The sequence below is a fragment of the Sceloporus undulatus genome, chromosome 7 (genome assembly GCF_019175285.1).
Source record: "Sceloporus undulatus isolate JIND9_A2432 ecotype Alabama chromosome 7, SceUnd_v1.1, whole genome shotgun sequence".
Lineage (NCBI taxonomy): Eukaryota > Metazoa > Chordata > Lepidosauria > Squamata > Phrynosomatidae > Sceloporus > Sceloporus undulatus.
In genome coordinates this window covers 12,683,731-12,709,972 of record NC_056528.1, presented here as the reverse complement: position 1 = coordinate 12,709,972, position 26,242 = coordinate 12,683,731, and the positions used below count along the sequence as shown (strand labels likewise).

Here is a 26,242-nt window from a genome sequence, read left to right as displayed (position 1 = left end):
GCTCAGCAAAATCCAGGTGGCATTTTTCCTCAGGAACAGAGGCAGAAATACCAGCCAGTGCTAGTTAATGTCTTTAAAACGCTCTACTTGAACGAATCACACTATAGTCTATAAAAAAAAAGTGGACAGGTTTTTAAAAGAGGCAGTGAATAGTTTAGGCAAAAGGTACTCCTTGACGCTTTTTTTTGTTATGGAAAAGTTAATTGGAAACAGGACTGCATGTTTTCCGCTGTTTTAATACTCGATACCCACAAGTTCACAGACTGCGTCAAACAATATATTTAGAGTTCACTTAGACTTAAAGGCTGAACTGCTGTGATGTGCTCCTTTGGGGGAGGCTAACCCTAGAGTACAGATGGTTTGGGTGCTTATACTATCAGGGTTTAGTCCCCAGAGGTATATTTCTATGACACCTTTCTCAGTTTCCTCTTGCCTTCAGAATGAAGTCAGGTTGCATCAGTGTAATCCTAAAGCAAGGTGGCAAACTGGGAACTTCTTTACTGTAAGACCTAGTCCATAGGGGAATGGACCATCTTGGATGGTGATGGACTCCATCTTTGCAGAGTTTGGATGGGACTCTTTCAGGAATGCTTTAGTTGTGTATTCTTGCATGACAGAGAGTTGGACTTGGTGGCCCTCTTAAGATCTTATGCTCCCTCTTTTAAAAACAATGGCAGAAGTTGCAATCCAGCAACCTCTGGAGGGCTCCATGATTTTCCTTTACTGAAACTAAAGGGACCCATAGTCTGATTAAGTACAAGGCTACTTCCAATGTGCTTTACCCACCAGTTATTGCTACTAGATGCCGCATACTCTGTGGTTCTGTAGCCTCTCTGTACAAAACTATAGAATTTAACATCTGAAGTTCCAGAAGACATGCTAAGCATTCTGTGTCCTTTCTTCAGGGGACTGAAGGTGGACTGTATTTTTTAGACATGCAAATAACTTCCCTGGAAGTCGACTGAAGCGAAGGGACATGGCCCCATTTAACGTTGTTTGTTTTTCCGGCAATTGAACCTAAAGCAGCCATTTGAGCGGTGTGATCCTTTTGACAATTAGAGCATGTCTGTCGTTCACGTATGCTGGATCCACCCATGAACTCTGCTTTGCCAGATCTTTTCTTGCCTGCCCTGTTCGATAACTTGCCAGAGGAATATCCTGGAATCAGGTTTGCCATGTGCAAGCGGCTCAGAAGCGCAGATCACTCAGCTGTTGCCAATTAGGAAATCTTACCCTAAAGTATTGTTTGAAATGAAACGTCTTCCTTTCATGCTTAATGGAGAGGGCCGTGAGCTGTGCCGAGTGCCCTGTGGGTAGTCTTTAACTGGGTATTTGCGATAACATGTAAAAATGGGTTGGAAAATCTTCTTCCTCCCCCCCCCCCCCCCTTCTCTTTTCCAATGGTCTCCCCTACTTAACCAAAGCATTAGCCAAGCAGTTTATGGGATAGTTACGAGAAAGAGCTGATGCTCTTATTGAACATTGGAATTTGCCTGTTGCTTTAGTTGGAATGCTGGTTTAGTTAACTGTTAACATAAATGCAGCTTTAAAAAAATCTGTGCCCTAAGGGAGTCTTTCTTGTATGAGGGGACCAGAGCCGCTTCTCTTCCCTCCCCAGCATTTTGGCTTTTATTTTTGCTAGATGAAAGTTTGTGTGGCTTTGAGTCCACAACACAGGACTTTTCACCCACATCTTCCATTACTGGGCAGCCTGTGGGTGACTTAATGCCTCCACAGCAAAATCTGAGGTGGAACAATTTCCAGCAGCTTAGGTTTTCATAGTTCAAGATTCATGATAGGGTCAGTCCCTTGTGTCCTTTATAGACTTAAGGAAAAAATTGGCCGGTTTTCTCCATCTGTGAAAAGACAGTAAGGAGGGTGTCTGTCTGGGAAGGGAGTTCCAGAGCCTGGGAGCACCACTAAGAAGATGCTCTTCCCATTATCCCAATAGATGTGGTGATGGTGGGTCAGAGAGAAGGGCCTCAGGAGATCATAGAATCATAGAATCATAGAGTTGGAAGAGACCACAAGGGCCATCCAGTCCAACCCCCTGCCATGCAGGAACTTTCAATCAAAGCATTCCAGACAGATGGCCATCCAGCCTCTGTTTAAAGACCTCCAAGGAGGGAGACTCCACCACATTCTGAGGGAGTGTTTTCCACTGTCGAACAGCCCTTGCGGTCAGGAAGTTACTCCTAATTTTGAGGTGGAATGGATAATACTTCTGTTTCAGTTTTGGAGGGACTGCCTAATGTTCTGTCCATTTAAGGAAGAAAGAAGTGATACCCCCTGGAGGAAACAAAGCCAGGTTCATTGGGAGAATATGGTCCTTCAGATAACATGGATCTGAGCTGTGTAGGGCTTGATGCAGCATAACCAGCCCTTTGAATTCTGCCTAGATATAGACTAGCAGCCAACAAGGCAATTGTGTGCTCCCTATAGCCAGTCATAGTAAACAAAGGGCTGGAGGTCTTTGGACCAGTCTACAGTGAGTTTCTAGGAGATTCCTCTGCATATATCTCAATCTACCTTCTGTCTACTCGCTATTTGATCTGTCTACAACCTCCATTTCTGGAGGCTTCAGCAGTCTACCTTGCTCTTGGAAAGATGGTTAACTGAAATTTAATGCATATGTTTGCTTTTGGTGTGTAATGTGTCGGTTTGGTAGTCCATGCCAAAGATCCTACGTTGGGCTCACATAGCTTACATTACTGCAAGTAGAGTTTCATATTAATTGTTCATTACAGAGGTTGTGTTGGAATGGCAGTGTTGAACAACTGCACCAAGACGCCCAGTGTTCAACTGAATGCACAACAAGATGCACATGTGCATTCATCTTCAGTGTTCATCCCTGTGCTATGGAGGTGTGTATCACTGTGTTGGTGGCACTGCATGCATAACTTTGTTTCCACAACCTTGAACCAAGTGTGTCCATTCCACATCAGACAGAAATATCGAGCAGTTTCTGTAGGGGAACTTAACACAAACAAGTTACATTCTGCAAACACTGGAATGGTTCACCTGCCTGTGAAGTCTGAAAGGTCTCCATTAAAATATATGCATGGTTATTTAATTTGAAGTAATTAATACCTTTCTGAAGTCCATTACCGGAGAATTGTAGCTGACAGCAGGAATCCTGATTATAGGGTGAGATTGTGTCAGTCACCGCATTGAATAGACTGTTTGTTTACTGTAACTCTGCACGGGAGAATTAAGGGATATTAAAGAGTATTAATCCGTGTTTATCATCTGTGCTTCCTTTGTAAGATGCAAGCTTGTAGGCCTTTTGTATATAATTTAATATGACTGCATGGAGGAAATTGATCTAGTTATTCAAAAGAGCTGTTTTGGTCCCTCATGCTGGGCTCTTGTGAGTTATGGACATATCAAACAGTGAGCCGAGGAGATCTTCCGAATGCAGTAATACGCTACTGTAAATTTCATAGAGTGGCCTGACATGGTGCAATTGATAGTTTAAGTTTCCATCCTGTTTTGTAAAGTCTTGCGATGCGAATGCTCAGCAAATAGAACTGAGAAAAGCGGCTTGGAAGGTGGTATGAGTGAGTGCAAGAGTTATGTGCATGGCTTTTCACAGGAATAAACATGGCAAATTGAGCAATGATGAAGACATGCACTACGTTGAGGAAAGTTTCCTATTTGAAATAGTGGCATGACTCTTACTAGCCAATCTTACCTAGAGGAGCCAGGGGTTGCTGTGGGTGAGTGTTGGCCTAGCGTGCCGGTTAATCCTTGTTTGGCCATGAAAGCCCACTGGGTGACCTTGGGCAAGTCATGCTTCTTCAGCTCCAGAGGGCGGCAATGACAAATCTTGCCAAGAAAAATCCCACGCAACAATCATTTTAGGTCTAGTCTGCATTGCAGAAATAATGCAGTTTGACACTGCTTTGGCTGTTGTGCTGTGGAAGTCTGGGATTTGTAGTTTGCTGTGGTACCAGAGCGCTCTGACAGAGAAGGCTAAATGTTTAATAAAACTACAGTTCTTGGATTCCATAGCATTAAGACACGGCAATGAAAGTGGTGTCAAACTTCATTATTGCTGCAGTGCAGGTTAGATATTAGTATTGCCATAAGTCAGATATAAAGCCATGCTTCATCAAGAAGAGTCAACTAGACCACAGGCACTGAATCAACTAGACCAGACCCACTGAACTGACAGTTTACTGGTAAGCCCCACACAAAATGTGTCCACACATAAGTAAGTCCCATTGATTCTGTGGATCTACTCTGGTGGGGACTAAGGGTAAGGTTCAGGCCAACATCAACTGAACGCTGGGTGAGATAGGATTGTGATCTGATCCATCATGGTCCTCTTTATGGTGCCATGTTCCTTGATATATTTCAGCTGCTTTGGTAATCCTTCAAGACTGTCATAGCAGAGTATGAAAGCAATATGTGAATATTTTGGTATTAATGTTGATTATTCCTAAATTGGTGGAGGGTTACATCCCAGCTGTGTAAAAATGCCAGTGGGCTCTTCAGCTGCCAACATTGGGCCTTATTGAGTAGGGGGCGTGTTGATGTTCTTGTGGATCTGTCGTAATCAAAATTCTGGACCTCATTGCAATTGGGGTTGGATTTAATTTGTTAATTGGACCAGAAATGTGTGACACCTCGAGGGAAGAGCTAGAAGGAAGGCAGAGCAGGCTTCCCAGAGATATGTCAAAAGGGGGGAGTTGACATCTTTTTAAAGCAGTTGTATCTTGGTCTTGTTTATTTCAAACTTTTAAAAAACCTAATGACCTCATTGCAGCTTCGCTGTAATTACCAGGTTTAAACTTCTGGGCATTTTTTTTAGTTTAAACAGCCTTTGTTTTTTTTAAAAAAACCCCGAAAGGAAATTAATGAGAAGAGACAAAGAGACATCAAAGAGGCTCTCCCTCTGATTGTAGCGTTAGAACTCCCTGCCTGAAAATAGGTTACATTTCTTCTGTTTGCCGTTGAATCCTCATTAACTTTACATTTTAATGATGTCCAGAGCAAATCATGCCATGATGGTAGATGGCTGAAAGGGAAGCTTAAAGGACACCTCTCTTCACGTTTGTTGCTTTATTGGAAAGTTGCCTTTGCCTCAGTAGTATTATAAATACTGACAGGCCACAAAAATGCCTAGATAACATTCCATGAAATATGAATACACATACACACCCACACACACCATTTATTTATTTCTGTTCTGTTTTGTCCTAATTTTAACATAATTGTAATATTTTGTGAGTATTAGCTTTTTGTAGATGCAGCTACAGGAATGATATCTGCTAAAACTGTTTACAAATTATATCTCCCCTCCTTCTTTATCAGTTTATAGTGACAAAATCATCTACATATTGTTGTCCTCTGCTTCTTTAACTGATTTTCTTTTCTTTTAGTTCTGTTGAATTATTGTGCGTTGGTTGCTTTTCATGCTGTTGGTGGATTATTTTGTTATCATCTAGATGTGCTTTGCATGCTTAAAAGGAGGGGTTGTTGTGTGGCTTAGTTTTGGCCACCAAGAGCTCTTCACATTGGTGCTTATCAGGCTGTCTGATGCCAGGGAGTGCTAACTTTGTCCATTGAGCCAGGGACAGGCACCATATTTGTGCCCATTGATAGCAACCTTCTCTTTTTTTTCTGGACATGTACCAGGAACCGGTACTGGTTCAGATGCCACCACTTTGACTAGCACACCATGCTACTCAACATGCAGAATACCCCCATACCATCCACACAAACACCCCAGAATCCTGTAGTCACCCCCCCCCCCCCCCCCCCCCCCCCCCCCCCCATTTTCCTTTCCCCCCCCCCCCCCCCCGATACATCTCTTTTCTTTTATAGTCCCTCTCAAAATGGTGACAGGACATGGCTGGGTGACCTTGGGCCTAATGGCAAGCCACCTCTGAATTAATCTTGCCAAGAAAAGCATAGGAGAAGGTCACCATAAGTCAGAGTCGACTTGAAGGCACATAACCACAACAACTGGTTGGTAGCCTACTTCTCTGTACTTGGGTCTGCTTTAGGCATTTCTGTCCCCTCCTCATTTGTGCTCATTTTCTCATTCTTTAGGCTGGTAATTCACCCTCTGCCCTTTCTTTTTGAGCCCATTTTATTCTGTATTGTGAATGCCTTATTATATAGTCTCTCTGTGTGTGTATATATTGTGTACCATTTTACAAAGCCAGATGCGTAGACTAAAATAATAGCGAGGTCTACTTGAAAGCAGGCTGGGGCTGGATCGGAGAGCACACTCTGGATTTGTTGTTTCCTGGCTTTCTAGGCATGCAATTAGTAATAAGAAAGCCAACCAAGGAATGTACTTCTTGGAGATCATTTGCCAAGTGCTCCTGCTCTGGCTATTTCCACCCAACTCCAGGTTAATATTGGTGCATAGAAGAAACATTCTTTGCATTCATGCGCCTGGGTTCCTTTTTTGAACATTTGCAAAGTGACACATTCTCTTTTCTGTCCTCCTTATGTGCTATTTCTGAAGCTTTTGTTTCGGTCAGTCTTCTTGGCATAATAGCCAAGATATTTTGCGTTGTCCTCTCTGTTTGTTTCCTCCCCCATGGAAGTTATTTGAGATGAATTAGATGAGAGCTATTATGTCCTGAGCTATTGGTTTTTAATTAATGTTGCCTGGGCTCTGTGCATATTGGCAAAATTGTTAACAGCTTGTGGCATTTTTAAAAAATTTGCTGCTTCTTCTTCTTGCATTTTGGTATTTTGACAGTGCCATTCATATCTCACGATAAAGTACCTCTGTCAGGTTAAATGTGTTAAAACATTGAGTAAGAAAGAAGCGAATGCAATGTCGGGGCTGCCTGGAAACCTTGATCTCATGCCAAAGTATTTAAACAATTTAATGTTTTGGTTTCCTAGCTCCAAACTGCGCCTCAAATCCCTTGCTAATTAATCCAGTTAATTCTTTGTGGACTGGGTTGTAGGGCCCAGGCTTCTCTCGTTTGAGAGCTCCAGCGGGTGTTCAGAGCAAATCTGGGCCATCAGTAGGAAGGTTGGGATAGAGAAGTGAGTGCTAGAAGAAGTGAACATATCCCAGTTTGTCGTAATCCTCCCACTCCTGCTTTCTCTCTGTGCATGCAGTTTTCCCATTATAGCCACCATGCTGCAGATTTCAAGGTAATGATTCATTGCATAAAATTTGGCATGTAGCTGTCTGCCCTCTTCAGCTGGAGTCTACTATGAGCGTTTCGGGTGGTGAACTTGAAATCCTGGGTTCTATATTCAAAATTAGGTGAGAATCTTACAGCATTCAGATTGTTCTTGGACTGCAGCTCCCAGGATTCTTTGTCATTGCCTAAGCTTTTCAGGAGTTGCACTCTGGCAATATCAGAAACATTGCATGATTCCCACTCCTGTTTTAGATGCTAACTGGGGCAGGTTATAAGGGGCATATAACCCCTTGCTGAAGACCATAGCAATAACATGTACATTTCTATAAGCCAATTGTCCCCAACAAGTTGGGTACTCATTTTACCAACCTATGAAAGGATGGAAGGCTGAGTCAACCTTGGAGCCCTGTCTGGGATCGAACTCACAACATTGTGTCTTCAGTACTGGCATGTAACCATTGCTGCCGATCCATTTCTGAGCAGAATTCAAAGTGCTGGTTATGACTTTTGAAGCCCTACACAGCTTGGACCCATACTCTCTCTATATGAGACTGCCTGGTCTTTAAGATCGACAAGAGAGGGCTTTCTCTTGATCTCATTGGAGAGGTGGGGTATAAATAACTTTGTTATTGTTGTTGTTATTATTATTATTATTATTATTATTATTATTATTATTATTTCTCTTGGTCCCACTGCCATCACAGATGCATTTGGTGAGAATATGGGAGAGAGCTTGGTCAGTGATGGTTCCCAAGTTGTAGACCTCCTTCCCTTCCACAAGAGGTCCAATTGGCCTCTTCCCTGCTGTCCTTCTGCCACCATGCCAAAGACCTTTTATTTAGGCAGGTATTTGCTTTTCGATATGTTGTGGCAGATGGAACTTTTAACGGGTGGGTGTGTTGTGTTTCCATTCTGTTTTTTTAACGTGAAAAGGTGGAACTTGGATCTGAGAAGCATCTCCCCTAATCTGCATTCTATTCATGCTCTTTCTTGGCTGGTGTTCCTTTTTTAAATTGCCCTCTTCAAGCTGCTTCCTGATTTCTCTCCTTCTCAAAATCTGTCAGTTCTATTGGTTATGTACAAGATGGCAAATACGTCCAGCATGTGTCGGATGGTTATGTTGGCTGCGCAGGAGTAGCAGTTATAAATGTGCCCTGAGCAAAGTTGTCGGATTCAATTACAAAAGACCGTTATGAACAGATCTGCCTTCTTCATCGTTGTCTTCCTGTGCGCTTGTGCACCCTATTTGTTTTTCTCTTCCTCCATCTTTTCTCCCCCTTTCACACTCTTATTTCTTAGAGGTGAATGACATTTTTTGGGATTTGATCAATGTCATTAAATATTGATTGCGAAACGAGGAACATGCATCTACGCAGGTGTTCAGTGGCTCCTGTGGAGCTGAAAGAATCTTTTCAACTTCTTGCCCAGATTACCTTTGGAGAAGGAGCTCTACAAAGTGAGGAAATAGCTGGCTGGTAGGATGCATGCTGTTCTTCCTGGATGAATCTAAAAGTCTTTAGACTTTCCCCTGTTTGCATTTGATATGGAATTACATGTGTTTTGAGGCCTTCTCCTTGATTCTGGAAGGCAGGTGTGCAGCGTGTCTGTGTGAAAGAGTGCAAATGAGAAAGCATACAAGGGGGAATTGTAATAGGATGCACTTGTTTAGAAGACAGCAGACAGGAGTTACGTGCATGACCTTTCATTGACCAAAAGCATGGGCCATTCATATACCTAGGAGAACCGAGGTGCAACAAGACTCTGGACTGGTGTCAGTCATGGTTTGTAGAATTGGATGGATGAGTATGTGTTCACATAATGTTGCAGCAACTTTGAGACTTCACCTGGGAAAAGAAACTGATATGTTGGATCTCAGTAGATCCTTACCCCTCTCCTTTGGTCAATTCTTTCTCTCTCGCTTGCTTTCTCTTTCTCACTCTTGCACACATGCGCATATCCAGCTGCTGGGTTTGGGAATATCTTTCCATGCTTTGTGGTTGAAAAACATTGTTGTGTTTCTGCCAATTTGGCCACTTCAGAGTTCACCCCCTTTCCATGATCATTAATGAGTTTGTAAAAGAACGCGCAGGGCCCAGTGCGGATTTTTGGGGCACCCTGCTGCTTTCTTCTCTCCATTGAGAAAATTGGGCATTTATTCTTCCCCTTTGTTTCCGTATCTTTTCACCAGTTGCTGATCCATGAAAAGAGACTCCTTTCTTATCCTGTGTCTACTACTTAGCTTCCTGAGAGCCTTTGGCAAAGTTTTTTCCCCTCCAGGGTGCTCCTACAAATCCACGAACCGTCGTCCTTAACCGTATGGTTGTTGGTGTTCTAGGAGGGTACAAATATTTTCAAAAGATCCCTTTCTTTCTCTGGAAACGCATTCATTTTGAGGGGTACCCTTTCCAGTTCTTCTGGATCAGTTCTTTCAAAATCCGTGAATACTTAAGTCTCATTATATACAATGGTATAGCAAAATCAAGGTTTGCTTTTTGGAATTTACAGTTGGCTCTCCATATCTGTGGATTCAATCACCCATGACATATGTATCTCATGATGGTAATACATGGATAGCATCTTCCTGGTATGGATAGGGAAAGGAATGCTTAGAAGAGTTTATATTATATATCCATTCTGTCCATCCATGCTAAATATCTACGGCTCTAAGCATCGAGCACATCCATAACACCAGTGAACATTCCTGCAAGAAGCAGCTACTTCAAGGAGGAGATCTTCCTCATTTCAGTCATGACAACGTCAAAAGAGCAACCATCGTTTTAAGAAGAAATCTTGCCTATAAAAGACATGACTCAAGCAACAGCCAGCCATTTGTGGTAGATTTCCATCCAGCATCTCCTCGCAGCCATATGGCAAACAGGGAAAGCTCTCCATTGTTAGCAAATTCTGAGTGTCTTGCTAGAGCCGTCACCAAGCTTTTCATTATAGTTTTCTACTAGTCACCAGATCCACAGAGATTGTTGACAAAAGCTGCCCTGAAAACACCAGACAGTAATCCGGGATCACTCTGTTACTTCTTTATAATGTCTTGCTCCAAGACCAAGGGACCCAAGGTTGTTATTCTCACACACATTGAGCCAATGATTGCAGAGTGATCCAGGACATCATTGCAAAGAACTAACTCCTTATTTATCCTGGTTTTCCGTAGCTATTCACTTGGACCATCCCTGTGTTGGTTTGTTTGGCAATTTAAGAGTATTGTGCAACACTTCGTTTGCTTTGTGATTTTATACCAATTCAGAGCAAAAGTTATGCTGTAAATGCTAGATTTATTTGGAGTGACATTTTAAAAGGTATTTTGGGATCAAGGATTTAGTGTAAAGGGAACATTTGGAGCTTTTAAAACAATTAACATTCCAGCTTTGGCCAAGCTTGTAACTTTCTGGCAGTTATGCTGGTATCTCTTTCCCCTTTTTGATTCCTAACACTTGAGGGTGTGTTGTGCTGAGAACACAATTGGTTTAAAACAATCCAGGTTTGTTACATTACTGTATGTGTTCTGTTGCATGTTGTAGATTTTTAGGGATTTCAATCTAGGTTGAATTTTCTATCTGCTGTGCTTTGAATATGTCTGCTGTCTCATTTCAGGTGCTCACTTATGATCATATGCTGGAGTTTCTTTCATTTTGTGAGGCTTCTGCTAAGTTTTCCCTGACTCTTGGGCTACTCTAGGTGATACAAATGTGTGAATGTTTGTGGGAAACAACCACAGCCGGTGGATAAAACATGCAAGATAGGCTTTTCTCTGACTTTCTTTCACTTTCTCTAAGCTTTCTCCAACTTCTATAGCATCTTTTAAAAGGGAGCAAGTTTGCATTTAATTAATTGTGCTTGTGACCTTTCTGTGGGAGAATTAATAATAGTGCTCACTCAAATGGACTTAGTCCTGTTTGGGTCCCAAGATCTGTTGTACCGATGAAATACTTGGGAACAATGATCACATCTGCCATGAATACAAGAGAAAGTCAGTCCAAAAGGCCAACACAATTGCGTTCAATTTCAGTAGATTTCCACATATTAGAGAGGAGTAAAAAGAGAAATAAAAGAATTAGGAGAGTCAAAACTTTCCAGCCTGACTGGGGGGCGGAGGGGTGTTTGGATCCAAAACATGTCCCAGCATGCACCTGGAGAACAGCCAATGTTGAAACGCTTTTTGCTAGGAGTCAAAGGAGGCGCTATGATGGAGGTGCACATGGAAGGAGACGTCTCCTTTGGTCCCTGGATGCTGCGTCCCCAGGCTCTGTGGGACTCTACCCAGTAATGATATTAATTATGAACCTAGGCCTAGTCATTAACCCTCTGATACGTCAGAAATGGGAATCGGCCAGGGGCTGTTGGACCATTAGACGGTGAAGGAGTAAAGCAGTGGCTGAAAGTAGGTAAGAGAAGGGCAGGGGAATCCAATTAATTCTTTACATCTGTCTTTAACACAAAAGTTTGGGGAACAAGACCACATCTTAGCCACTGGGCGTGGAGGTATCTGAAGATCTTAGTCAAATAGAAGTGATAAGGAAGTTTTGGGGCTAAGGGATGACCATGGATTAATGCCTTCACATGGTTCACGTTTGGAGATCATCAGAGATGGTCTTGGGTGTCTATCATAGTTTCTGTGCCCAATTTCTTAGATGAGACATCTTGCGATAAATAAATAAATTCCCAACCAAAGCATCTCCAAACCTTTTAACCTATTCTTTTTGGTACCGCATTTCCCCTTTCATTACTGGCTCTATTGCTTTCATCATTCTCATTAGAGCGAAACATGTTAAATGCTGATGTTGTTTTTAGGGCGACATAACATTTGCCGGGCTGGAGGATGGTAATGTATACTCCCTGAACTCTGGGGAGCAAGTACAGATTTCGAAAGAGAATGAACAGCAACATCTTTCTATGGAACCTGCTTGTGTTGGGTATGAGTTATACCCTCTTGAGTCTGTTTATAGGGTAATTATAGTGCTGGATATATATATATATATATATATTTCCAAGTTATGCATACGTTTTGCAGATGTGTTGTGGTAATCGATGGGGGGAGGGGGGGGGGGGGGGGGGGGGGGAGAGAATTGCAAAAGTAAATCCACCCCCTCAGCTTTGCTTGAACGACAATAGATTATTCTACAACAGCTGATGCATTTAGTACTTGTGGGTTTTCTTAATTGGCGACTGCACTACTTTCAGAGCAGCTCCAGCAAGTGAAGACAATAGGTCAGTGTCTCTTCTTTACGCATAGCTAGTTGGTTGCGTCTGAAGGGCAGGATTCGTTGTTCCTGTGGAGTAGGAACCTTTCCTGTGAATGGAGGCTTGGCCACTCGGTCGAAGGTGGGTTGTGCTTTTCCTCGTCCTGCGTCCTGCTGATTCAGGGGCTTGTGTTTGCACCAGTTAAGTCTATGTGCAAGGAATGGGGTGTTAGCCTTGCCATTCACGAGAGGATGCTACTTTAAAATATGCTTGGAAGGGTGGGTTATAAAGTGTGTTCTCGTAGTGCTAATTCTTGGAAGTTCTGTTGCATGCGATGCCTTAACGGAATGCAAGAAAATTGAGCAATTGCTCGTGGAATTCAGCTCTTTTAAGTGTTTATTTTTTCTTAGGCTTGCCGTGTAGCAGGCTTTCCCTCTCCTCATTAGCCCCTGTTATTTTGATACTGGGCCTTGAGCTGTAGTTCCGTAGAACTGGCTTGCAGCCCGCAGCTGTAGCAAGCGGTTGGAGGGAAAGCGAGAGTTTCATTTTGTTTCAGTAAGTACTAGAATTGGAGTGCGCCTTGGAATTTTGTGTAGGGCTGTATAGGCGACAGGGTCCCTGCTGGGGTCTGTGTTTTTGAAACAGGAAGGGATTGAGAACACACACACACACACACACACACACACACACATATCTTCTAAAGAACTGGAAGAAATCAGAATGTCTCGGAAAATGACATTCTGTCGTATGCTGAGAGTGTGTCCTTTTTAGCATAGCCAGCTGTATCCTGAAGGCTCAGGGTGGGTGACAATAAGACTACTATATATATAATATGCGCGTTATAAAAATCCAGCTAGGAACAGCCAATTGGTACTACTTCTATAATTCCCAAGAGGTTTATTTTCCTAAAAATGTTTAGATTTTAGTATTCCCTATGACTTTGTTGTCCTGATAGACCTTGGCAGGGGCCGGAGGACTGTAGTTTGTACTTAAAAGATAAGCAGTAGTTACCTGCCTTAACTTCCAAAGATGTCTTGGAGGCAGCCTGCCTTTTCTTGTATGGCAGTTCTACAAATATCGTTTCTGAATCGGTGGCCGTGTGAATAATGAGTAAGTCAAAGGAAGCAGGACTTCTTTTCATTTGCTGCGGTTTTGGTATTCAAGTGACATTGAAATGGTCAAAGAAAAGAGCAGCCATAACGCACAGCAGATTCCCACCCTGTCAGCTGGAAAATTAAATCAGGTTCCAGCATGGGATTAACAGCGAAGTTCGCAGGGAAGGGCAGGTAGTGTCTTAAACGGCATGAAATTGCAGAATGAGATTTTTTCCCTCCTTTTCTTTTGGTCAAAAAGCTTTGCTTTCAGGTCTTTGTTAAGGCAATTCCCCTGCCACTGGGCATTAATAATATTCTGCCTTAACAAATATATTAATTCCATTTTACAAATTAAACACCACTGGAAATAGGATAAATAGCGGGAGGCACTGGGTCATCTGTATACACCAAATGGTTTATTGTAAGTAGATACTATATGAGTATGAAGCATATGAATATACCATTCTGCAGCATTCCTGACTTCCGTTTGAGCAAAGTTATAGTATGTGAAGGATTAAAAGTTCTCTTTTGAGGTGAAATGCCACTCACAAATTGACCTGTTTGGCTTTTTTGGTGTAGTTTTTTTCTTTTTGGAGAGGAATAGATAAGGGTACAACATCTTTCAAAATCTCTGAAGATAAGCTTTTTAAAATAGCAGAGAGAACACCGGATAAGTGTGCCACCAGACATTGAGCACACTTGCGTTTAGAGGGACTGGCTTACTAAATCTGCACAGGACTGTGGCATATGCCATACAAAACTGGAACTTGCCACGTGGATACCACAAAACCGAAGAGGCAAATTGCTGTTCAAACTACTACTTCTTATTAGAATTTCTTCATCTGAGACTACAGGTTGGCTACTAAAAAGAAACAAGAAGCACAAAGGTGAACAAGAGTGATTTGTAAAAGTATTTTACCTCTACAAGGTGAGGGAGTTTGGCATCTTTGCAGGAGGTGGACTTAACTGTAACATTTTCTATGAAAGCAGAAAGGCTAAAAGAATTGCTGTGGAACATGACCGGTTACCTTGAAACGGAGATTTGGGTCAACTGTTTCCCATTAATTGCTCCCAGTAAAGAAAACTAGCCACTCGCTCTTCTTCCCTCGGCCAGCCGAATGTCCCGAGTGCCAGCCTATTTTTACAATGCAAGAAGCATTCTTTCTCTCCTTCCCCTTCTTCCAGGTGCCATAAAACTGAAGGGACGTCTCATTTTTTAAATTCTCACTGGGGCAGTGAGCTTATCTGAATAAAGGAGCTAATTCACATTTTACAGCGTAAGAAAACAAAGGTTTTAATGGCAGGCATAAATTGTGTTTAAAACATAAGCAGCCTTCTTAACTAATTTGTAAATGTTTTATTGGTGCAAAGCCCTGCATTTTGGAAGGATCTCTGTATGGTTTTTACCCAAGCATTTTTCCTAAATGTCATAATTTCTAATGTTTTTGTAGTTATTAATGTGGATGATGTGAACGTTAGCTTTACTCCAAAAGACTTCCAAAGCACTTTTTCTAGTTTGGAGAGGAAGACACCCTTCCCCCATGTTGTCCCCCCCCATTTGTTAAACATCGCATTAAAAAAGCTATTTTCGATTGCTATAAATGGATGTTTATATTCGTAAATGTAAGTACAAGGTTGTAAATAGAAGAGAAGGTTGTTAATAAGAAGCTGGCCATTGGTTTGACAGTGTCTTTAGTAGCCCATAGCGGTGCAAAATGCTTTCTAAATTAAAGAGTCAAAACAGATCCATACAATGGTGGATCTACCTGGCACCCAGATTACTATATATACTCAGGAATAAGTCTAGAAATGTTAGTCAAAAATGGACCCCAAAAAACCAGGTCAGTGTAAGTTCTGTACTTCAACTCTTATTTTAGAAAAGGAACCATGTCCTGGTGAAAGACAAGGACATAATCTTTCCTGGAAGCACTGACTTTCCTATCTTCTCTCAAGCATCCAGCCTCAGTGTGACTCCCAAACAGTTATGTCTACTGGGATTTTGTAAATTCTTTGGCATTATTTTCCTTTGCTTCATCCCTTAGATTCCTTCTTATGTGCCTGTATAGGTTTTGCTCTCGACTTATCCATGGGTCGTATCAAAATCCATAATTCTGGCCCTAAAACTTGCGCTTGACTTATATGTGAGGGTGACTTATAGTTGAGCATGTACAGTAAATGCAGCACTTTGAGACCCAAACTTTATTAATGTGCCAGGCTTTTAAGGCGGGAAAAGGCTTTTGAAAGCTTTTGGTGTGCTTTTAGGAACACTCCCAGAGCTTTTCTTTTCCATGGGTTGTCTTCCAACCTCTGCCCAGCTTTCCTGGGTCATCTTCCCTTGTGTTTCTTGAGGGTTGTGTGTCTGAGTTGAGAATGCATTAAGTTTCTTTTCCGCTTGCAGTTTGGAGGCTCAGCTGCAGTGGCTCATGAATCTTGCTGGAATGTAGTCTCCTCTCTTAAGGATCCCTCAGAGGAAGACAGGAGTGACTGCTCAGGATGTGTTGGCGGGAGGCACGCTGCTCCGACACCTTGTTGATTTATTGCTTGTGCCTACCGGTCTCTGAGCCTGCTTTCTTCCTTGGTCAAAGAAGGCAGGCCTAAGAAACCATACAGGTGAATTTTACTTTCCAGAAGAGGAGAAAGTTTTCCACGTTCCCCCTTTTAGACTTCATACCCTTGAGCACAAGTCGCTGGGATAACACACTGAAATAGCCCTGCCTCCATTTACCTCTGCTTCCTCTGCAATGCTATAGGAGTGGTGCCCAGGTTCACAAAGTTGACATATTAAAAGTTTTGGATTAGTTTATTTTCACCATCCGCCACCCAACACAGGACTGTCTGTTCCCTCTGAATTTTGCTGTGTTCCTCATAGTATCTAGGAGATAGAAGGATTTTCTCTGAGATACTATATTGTTCCTAATGTTACTCAAATTATTTAGGGATGGGTCGGTCTTGAATAGGGAATAAAGAGCCATTGCCTTTGCAAAAGGCCTGTTCCTGGCAGACGTGAAAAGTGCCAGAGTGCTGTGTAGATTTGGGCTGCATCCACACTGCAGAAATAATCCAGTTTGACACCACTTTAACTGCCATGGCTCAGTGCTATGAAATTCTGGGAATGGTAGTTTGTTGTGTGGCACCAGAGCTTTACTTCCATTCCCAGAATTCCATAGCATTGAGCCATGGCATAAACCGGACTATTTCTGCGGCATGGATGAACTCTTTGATCAAGTTTCCATCTTTCTGGGTCCTATTTATTACATTCTGTCCCACTCCCGCAACTGTATAAATATGCTTTAACCTGCAGCTTTAATATCACTCTGTACTGTATCTGAAGAAGTGGCTTTATATCTCCGAAAGCACATACTAAAATAAAAACCCCAGTTAGTCTTAAAGATGCTGCCCTATTCCTTTTTTCCTCTCACCTTCTCTTCTTCCTTTCTATGTGGCAAGAGACTAACATGGCTGCTTTTTTGAAAGCTGATTTTAACATCACGCTTTATTCGACAACACTTTTTCATTTCTTTATTTAAATGTATGTATTAATTTCTACATCAGCCTTCGAATCACCGATAATTCAACATTCCAGATTTTTAAGACCTGAGAGACTTTGAAATTGAGGGAACAACCTTTCCACCACCAATAATAATGACATTTTATAATTTCTTTCTTCTTCTTAGCCTAATAACTACATTCATGTCCGTTTATGCAGTTTTAGAAGGATCCATTTTCCTCAAGGTAACAGTGGCTATAAATTAGGCTAATCTCTCAGCAAATGAAACTGTTAATGAAGAAAGGAGAGGAAGATTGGGATGTTTTTAAAATGTCCACAGGCAGAAAGGCAAGTTTGTTAGGAAAACCGCTTCATAGTTTTGCCAGCTTCAGAATAGCTGCATCTCTTGTTATTTTATGTCAAAAAGTCTCCTCTATTTCTGTTCTTGGTGTATGATCTTTGGGCTTTTTGCTTCTTGCCCAAAATGGAGATAGCCCTTTTGTGAGGGAGAGCTGGTAAGGCTGACCTGTGAGGTGAAGGTTACCATTTGTGTGAGGAAAATGTGGGACAAAACCAGAAAGAAAGAAAAGAAAAAAGAAAGAAAAGTTGGTGGAAAAAGAAGAAAAGAAGAACCCAGCGTCTCAAAATAGTGTCAAGGATAATATTTTTGTAATGAGTTTTTGGAATATGATATAAACTTAAACACACTGGGCATTTTAGACTAAAATTTCTTATATCTTAGTGCTGTTTTGAGGCATTAACATATAAGAATTTGCTTTCTGCTATTGTGGGAGACCTGTTTTGTGTTTGCTTGTTTTTTGAAATTAAAAACATTCCCTTTTATTTTGTTGTTTACCACATGAAACTTGTCACAACTAGATGTCTTTGTTGACGAAGGCATCTTTGTTCTATTGCAGGATCTTTTCATATCAGGGGAAACTTTGTTCCTTTCACAGAAGTAACAGGTGGTGGGAGAAGTTTAATGGAAATAAGTCTACAAATGTTGAAATAGGGAAGACTTTTTGTCAGGGAAGAATCGGACAAAATGGTTTTGCCTCAGGTGAATCTGCCTTTTTTGCTTCAGGTGAAGCTGCCATGTTTTTTTGCCTTAGGTGAAGCCGCTTTTTTGCTTTAGGTGAAGCTGCCCCGTTTTGCCTCAGGTGAAACCGGCATGTTTTTTTGCCTCAGATGAAGCCATTTTTTGCCTCAGGTGAAGCCGCCATGGTTTTTTTTGCCTCTGGTGAAGCTGCTTTTTTGCTCTGGTGAAGCTGCCATGTTTTTTTGCCTCAAGTGAAGCCACTTTTTGCCTTAGGTGAAGCCACTTTTTTGCCTCACGCCGCCACCATTTTTTTTGCCTCAGGTGAAGCTGCCATGGGGTTTTTTTTGCCTCTGGTGAAGCTGCTTTTTTGCCCCAGACAAAGCTGCCATTTTTTTTTGCCTCAGGTGAAGCCGCCATGGTTTTTTTCAGGTGAACCTTGGTTCCATGTTGTTGTTTGCCTCAGATTAAGCCGCCATGTTTTTTTGTCCTCAGAGGTAAAGCCGCTGTTTATTTTGCTCAGGGTGAAAGCTGCCACCATGTTTTTTTTTTTGGCTGCCTCAGGTGAAGCTGCCATGTTTTTTTGCCTCAGGTGAAGCCGCTGTTTTGCCTCAGGTGAAGCTGCCATATTTTTTTGCCTCAGGTGAAGCCGCTTTTTTGCCTCAGATGCCACCGCCATTTTTTTTTGCCTCAGATGAAGCTGCCATGTTTTTTTGCCTCTGGTGAAGCTGCTTTTTTGCCCCAGATGCTACCACCATGTTTTTTTGCCTCAGGTGAAGCCGCTTTTTTGGTTCAGGTGAAGCCGCCATGTTTTTTTGCCTGAAGTGAAGCCGCTTTGATAGACAAAAAGACAGGATTTTTTTAAAGTACAGCATCCAGTTAACATGGAAATGTGTTACAGCAAACTAGATATAATGGCAGCTGCCAGTTTGCATGACTTTAAGAAGGGCCAGTCAGGTTCATGAAGGAGAAAGCAACATTTTCCAGCTGCATTAGTTATAGTAGTTAAATGGATCTCCCTGTTCAGAAGCTGTCTATCTGTTGAGTCCCAGTGGCTGGGTTTTAGTAGCGGGGAAAAGTTGTTGACTTTAAGCTGGTGTTACAGTTGTCTTGCTGTTTTGTTCTGCATTTTTAAAAACATGATTAGCCAGGTTTAGCTCTCTCTCACGGTGCAAAGGCAGGATACAGGTCTTCAGACATATTAAGTAAAGTGTATAAACACTGTAATGCCCACTCATTCTATTAACATTCTGTTCTCCCCCCATTTAATGTTTCAGAAAATGCCTCCAGACCATTTAATACTTGAAGGAGTACAGCTGATGCAATGTTTGCCTTCGTGTAGTGGTTAAAAAATGTACAGCCATGCAAGTGGATTGACGCCAGATGGAGAATTTAAAGGCATTTTGCAAACCGCGGGGTGCCAGGATGTGTCCGTATGCCATGCTGCTGCTGCTGCTGCTGTTGCTGCTGAGGCCAATAAAAATTAGGGCATACATTTGGAAATATGGAATTTATGTAGGAACGTTCCTCAGATGGCGTTATAAGCTTGGGCTGGTCACTCACCTTCAAACATGGCTGCCTAAAGGATCATAATGTTTTGCACAGATAGATCTGCCTGACATTTTTTTTAGTAGTAGTGTGCTAACAACATACACTTTGGGGATGCTGGGAACAATATGGCAATGTAGTTTTTTGTGGGTTTTTTGGGCTACCTGGCCGTGTTCTAGAAGAGTTTATTTCTGACGTTTTGCTAGCATCTGTGACTGGCATCTTCTCTGAAATCTATGGATGCCAGCCATGAAAGCCTTCGACCTCACAACCTGGCAATGTGTTTTTAAGCATCTCTCTTGCTGAGATGTGAGAGGACAAGTAGTAGTTGCAGTTTCATAGCCCATCAGCCCAATGTTTTGAGCCTGAACGAAGTGTAGACACTGTTTTTTACTTTGCAAGAGTTCAAGTTGGCCACCATTTTGTCCCCTGCCCTGACGTCTTTTGAGATTGGGTGGGATCTTATTTAGTCAAATAATGAAAGACTTCCTTCATCGAATCTTGTGGCAAATGTAGGGGAAATATTTAGGCTCTGTATTTGGAACCCTAATATATAGGTACATCTCCTTTTATGTTGCATTCTTCTTCTCCACTTCCTCTCTGGGGGCCTTTTTCTTTACCATGCACCTTGTTACAAGGTATTTCAGCTGGAAATGCAAGCTTGGATTATTGGGAAGGGAAGAAATACACGTAACGCTGTGGAAATCAATAAGGGGGATTGAAGACATACCCAAATGTTTAATTATGGTTTTCCTGGGTGGAAAGTGCTTCTTTGGGGGAAAGGATGAAGATTTCACATAATCCAAGGACTGGGAATGTGTGACTCTACAGATGATGTTGGATCACTTCTTCCATCATTATTAACTGTATTGACTAAGGCTGATGGGAACTGAAGTCCAGCATCATCTGCACATGAAGTTCGTTTTTACTTCGCATGGCCTCCCTTAGAGGAGTGCAATATTAAAGAAAGGATTTCCCTCTCTAAAGGCAAGAGGAGGATGAGGAATTTACAAAAACCCGTTACCTCCTTCCTCTCCTCAGTGCGTTTTCTTTGCAGTTTCTCCAGTTCGCTGTCTCATTTTGAAGAGGAGGTATTTAATAAAGACTCCTATTTTAACTGGAAGTGCTGAGATCCAGACCAGGGCAAGCCACATGTCTCCAGTCTTTTCCTACGTTCCACCTCAAAGTTGTAACTAGATCCAGACTCCATTGGCCTGAATATCAGCAACTCTTTTCTCCCTCCCTCTTTATTTTGTTTTGCCATCTTGACTGATGAAGAGTTCTGGAGAAGTTTTTTTTTTTTTTTGGAGGGGGGTGACCTGTTGTTCCCCTAATAAAGACATTTCTCAAATTGAGACTTTGGCATCATTGTGACTGGCAAGCCTTCCCTTTGCCAAACAAGTGCTGTCTGTGTTGGTGAGATGTCCGACCAACCCAGGATGCCCATAGCATTGGATTTGGTGGAGGGCCACTGTGGGTGCAGAATTATTACTTCAAACTGGATTGTTCTGATGGTTTAAAACAAGGTATTTTAAGGAATGGCAGAAACAACATAAGAATTGGCTTTTGTATGTGTAAGTTGGTCCAGGAGTTTGGAGAGAGACAGGGACAGCTCAAAGGTAGTTTGCTTTGGGCCCTGAAGAGCCTGGGTTCAACTTCTTGGCATCCCCAGCAGAAAGGTAGCATGTTTTATCTGAGAGTTGCCAGGCTTTGGGTTGATGTCTCAGTCATCTTTATAAAGCAGATTCCAAATATCCAAAGCTCTGAACTGTGTTGAAATGTGCAGTTTATTTCATGTGGATGTCTAACACATTTTAAACAGTAGACAGAGATACTGTATAGGAAACACTGCCTTCCCCCATATCCATGGTTCACATGTCTAAACAGGCTTCTGTCTTCACTCCAGTGGGAAGGAGAGTGCATGGTTCTCAGTAAGACTCTAGAGCTGGCTTTGTTTAAACTTGTTGTGTTCAATAGCTGCAGCTGTATCTCACTCTCATAGGCCTGAACTATTAAGACCTCTTTTTCCTTTCTGAGCAAACCTACTCCTGTCGCTGCATCTGCACTTGCAGACACAATGCAGTTTGACACCACTTTAACTGCCATGGCTCAGTGTGGTGGGATTCTGGGTTTCTAGTTCTTGTTGGCACCAGAGCTCTTGGACAGAGAGGCCTAAATGTCTCACAAAACTACAGAATTTCACAGCAATTAAAGTGGTCTAAAACTGCATTGTGTCTGCAGTGCAGATGCAGCCGAGGTTTGATAAATCAGGATTGTGGTGAGTCATGGAAAGCCAAGTCCAGGCAGCTTGCTCATTTCTGCTTGGTTCTTCCCACTATTACAAGTAGCTAGACAAAGCAGAAATGGTTTGCACAGCCTGTTTTCAGAAACCAGGATTAAATACATCTCTTTTAAGGTGCGACACAGAGCACTGTTACGGCCCAGGGGACAATTTTGTACTTGCTCACATGAAAATAAGCTTTTGGATAGACATGTATAGAACGGCGCTCTTAACAACTCTCCAGAACATTCCCTACCAATTTTAGGAACAGAATGGAAGCGACCAGGTGTGAGTCCTCATGGATTAAGCTTGTGATGATGTGGAAGAAGGCATCTAGAACTCTGGTTGTCTTTTGCATAAGTTGCCTTATCTTCTGCAGGGATCTCAATTTCGGTTCATCTTTTAAAGTGCTCCCCCGCCCCTTGTACCCTTGAAGGACTACGATCAAACTTGCATCCACATGGAACATTTAACAGCCATTTCCCTCCGTTAGCTTTTTGTTTTTTGAAAAAGTGCACTTACTGTATATTTTAAATACTTTGTTGAAAGCAAGTCTAGTTTAGTGGAAATTCTGCATCTGCTAACAATTGGAGCTGCCAATTAACCAATTTATTAGCAAAACAAACTTTGCCTGTGAGGGATCTCGGGTGGGACCCTGTTTTTTTCTGGAAGAATAAAAGTATATGATGTATACATCATAAAATTATTCTTTGCCCCACAAGCCTTCACTCCAGCAGAGGAAAGCAGTAATTGAGCAGTAAAGATTGTTTACAAATCCCCTCTCCTTCCATAATGATCAGAACTTGTGGAAACATCCCCCCCTTCCACAAAAATGGAAAGCATCTGGTTCACAATGGCATCTTGCACAGCTAGTCCCTAGAACTGAACACGCTCACAATTGTACCCAAATGTTGGCCTGACAACAGGCTCCTTAAATAAGTGACAACTTCTTTGCAAAATCCAAGCCGTCTAGTTTTTAATCTATTATTGTTGTAATTAAAAAATTACACAGATAGTACGGAACCTGGCAATCTTGGAAATGCTGTTAGGAAAAGCAGATGGTCGCAGCAGAGTTGTTTAGAGATGGTTTGTCATAGGAATTATTTCTGTCTGGGATTTGTTGTTTTTTTGGTGCTTCTGTTCTGTTTAATACAATTAAACTTGCTCAGAACTGCTGCTTCTTATGTGGAAACCACCAGGTTGTTTTATCATGAGAAGTGAAAATGAAAGAAGCTGAGTTTTGGAGGTGGCATTTATTGACATAAAGAAGACTTAGGGTTTCCTAGTGTTAAAGTGGTTCAGAGTCAGTTTAATAAGGCCTTTACACATCCTTCTTCTCTAGTCTCTGGCTTCATTCACATTTTTAAAGCACTGTCCGGTCCCTTCTGTGTATTTCATTCAGATCTTAAATAGGTGCACTCACCTTCTCCTGTACTGAATGCTATTATTGTTGGGTTGTTTTTCCTTGTATTAATTCCATTTCTATAGTTGGCTAAATGAGATATCTGATCAAAACTGAAGAGTTGGAGCATGGTAGGAAGACGGTTCCCTTGCAATCCACGTAGCTGGCAATTTGCACCTGGTTAGGTTTTTGCATTAGGTAACAGCTTAAAGTTAACAGGAGCATCAGGTTTCTTTAATTTCTTTTTTGTCTTTCTGGAAAGAGGGTAAAAGGAGAGCCTTGAGGAGTCCTTCCTTCCTCTTATCAGTGCCTCAGCCTCAGCTGCCCTTCTTGGATCCCCTGCCAGGGCTGCTATCATCTTCTGATCAAATATTAATGTGCGATTCTCTGCTTGCTCACTAATCCAAAGCCAATTAATATTATCTGTCAATTATTTACAGATCCTGAGGTGCGGAGGCAATTCCCAGAGGACTACAGTGACCAGGTTTGGAATGCGTAATTAATTTTTTACATGACAAAATTCATTTCAGGGTTGTTCAACATATTATTACTGTTCTTTTTCAAACACACACACACACACCAGAGATATATATATATTTGGAAGAAAATAGAACTGTGTTTAGAAACCTGAATAGTTAAAATTTATATAAAATTACCAAGCTTGCATGAAAAAACCCAACTTGATGAGGAGGAGTTTTGACTCCTAGTAATAGTTTCACAATTTCAGAATCTGTGTTGAGGGAGCAGATTCCTACAATTGACTTTGCAAAAACACACCCATTGTGAGTTGCAGCATTCTCCTCTCGTCCTTCCAAGGTTTTTGAATTTGCTTGGCATCATGACACATTTCCTCCCCTCCTTTCTTTTTTGTGGGGAGGAAAATGCAGGGAGGGTCACATCAAAACTTGTAGGCTGATGGAATAAAAAAAGAGGGGGGGGGGCGGGAGGGACTGCGCCTGCAGAATGCCGTGGGAATTTTGCAATTAGGGCTGAGAGCAGAGGGGAAAGGGAACACATCCTGCGACGTGAGAAGTTTGTGGGGACACGGTGGTGATAACCGAAAGCTACTGCTGATCTTGATGGCTGCTTCCTCCTTTGAATGCATCTCATTAGAGAGCGGCAGAGGGAAGGAAGCAAGCAAGGAAGGAGGGAGGGAAGGAAGGAAGGAGGGAGGGAAGTTTTATTTTTGCGCTGTCTTGCTAGTAGTTAGTACACTCTTGCTGTTTCACCAAGCAAGCTCCAAGTTTTTGGACTAGGCTTTTTCCCCCTCCCTTTTTGGTCAGTAGTAAAGTCTGGCCTGAAACTTGATCCCTGGAGCAAATTTTTCTTAATTGTTATATCCATGAAAATCTCCATTCAGCTGGAGGACCTTTGTGCAATAGCGCTAGGAGAGCGGGGGGGGGGGGAACATACACACACAACCTCCAGTAATCATCTGTGCCAGGTTTTAATTACATTTTCTTACAGAAGGTTTTGATTTTGATCCTTTTACCTTCCACCCCCACCACCCCCCTTTAAAAAAATGTGTCTGTTCTGTCGAAGGCGCAGCAGTGTCTCCTGCCTGCTGAGCGTGTCTCAACGTGGGCCCCTCCGGGTGCGCAGACCTTGTCTTGTAGCGGTGTATACACTAGCTGGGACAATGGTTGCCCTGATGGCTACGCTCCTGGAGAGCTCCTCTAGTATTAATATATATATATATATCTCAGCAGTGCGCTGCTGGACTGGGTTTTGCTGCAGTTTTATAGCGGCCACTTTTTCAGTACTTACGGCGTGGAGCTTGGTGCAACAAAGCATCCTTTTGTATACACGAGCGAGTCCTCCTCGTTTCCATCTCGTGCCAATAATCTGTTAATAAATAGCTCCCTAAGTACACTCGGCAGCGTTGGGCCACAATGCGTGCTGAAAGAGCCGCTAGTCTATCATGTGAAATGTAGTCGGATTAAGGGTCCCTCCGAGCTGTTGCTGTCTCTTGCGCTTGTGATCTATGGATTATAGGGCTGTCTCATACATAAAATATTTTTCCTTTTGTAAAACCACAAAACGAGAGAGAGAGAGAGAGAGAAATTTAACCATGCCGTAAACCCCCTCAGAACAAATCAGCCTTACAAAAGCCGTAGATGCATGGCTAATATGCTGCTCCAGGACTTTACTCATCCTTGCCTTTGCCTTGTGCTTAAAATAATCATGGTTTTTTTTTAATTTAAAAAAGGCGTTGAAAAAGGTGGACAGTCAGTTTGAGGTTGGACTGCGGAGCAAACTTCTCAGACTTAAAACATACATCCAGATTTGAGATGGGTGCACTGTTCAATGCCAGGAGGTAAACTGCGCATTTAAGCCCATGAACAACTACTTTTGTGAGCAAAGCTAAAGGTGGCTAACAGCCAGAATTCATTTCTGTATGTCATTCATGAGATACGGAAAGTGAATGGCAGCCATGCTTTGCATCAGATGGTGGCTTCTTTCAATCATCTTACCAGTATTCCAGTTCAAAATACAATATTTGAGACGTTTCAAGAAGGCATTACTGGGATGTCAGGGAGTGTGAAATCCACCTTGCAGGGAGATGTTCTGGATTTATGACGGTGCCAAAGTTGGAAGGAGGAGGAAGAGGCTGATTTCTTAGCATTTAGCCACGCTCACTTAAAATGAAATTAAAATACGCTACAAGGGGGAGGAGGGGAGCAACACCTTCCAAACAATGGACACTCCTTTTTGTAGCGTAGCTGTACGTACCATGGGCATGTTGCACATTGGGTGTGGGTCTTGGCAAACGTTTCTTTGCTGACAGCCCAATTCCATGAGGAATATTGTGAGTTAAGTCAATACAAGGCAATTCACTCATTAGTAGGAAAGCCCTCAAGTTCCCCGCTCGCCTCCCGCCCTTCCCCAGCCTAAATTCTTGGCGCTTGTTTTTACATACAGTGTGTTTCCCATGTAGGCAGCGCATCTGATCAGAGCCCTCGCTGCCGCTGGATGTTTTATTCTGTGTGTTCTTTGTACCTTACAGTAAAAGAATCTGTCACAAATTATTGTGGCTCCCAGCTTTAGAAACCTGAGAAAAAAGGGAGGTTAGACTG

The 26,242-nt window shown here is 42.2% G+C and overlaps 1 protein-coding gene across 1 annotated transcript in view; it reads left to right on the top strand.

Annotated features, from left to right (window-relative positions):
* The window catches only part of DENND1A (DENN domain containing 1A), a 171,335-nt gene that overhangs the window by 14,856 nt on the left and 130,237 nt on the right, over positions 1-26,242 (top strand). The window contains 1 exon segment of the mRNA XM_042478041.1: positions 23,606-23,649. Within this exon segment, the coding sequence (XP_042333975.1) occupies positions 23,606-23,649 (44 nt within the window).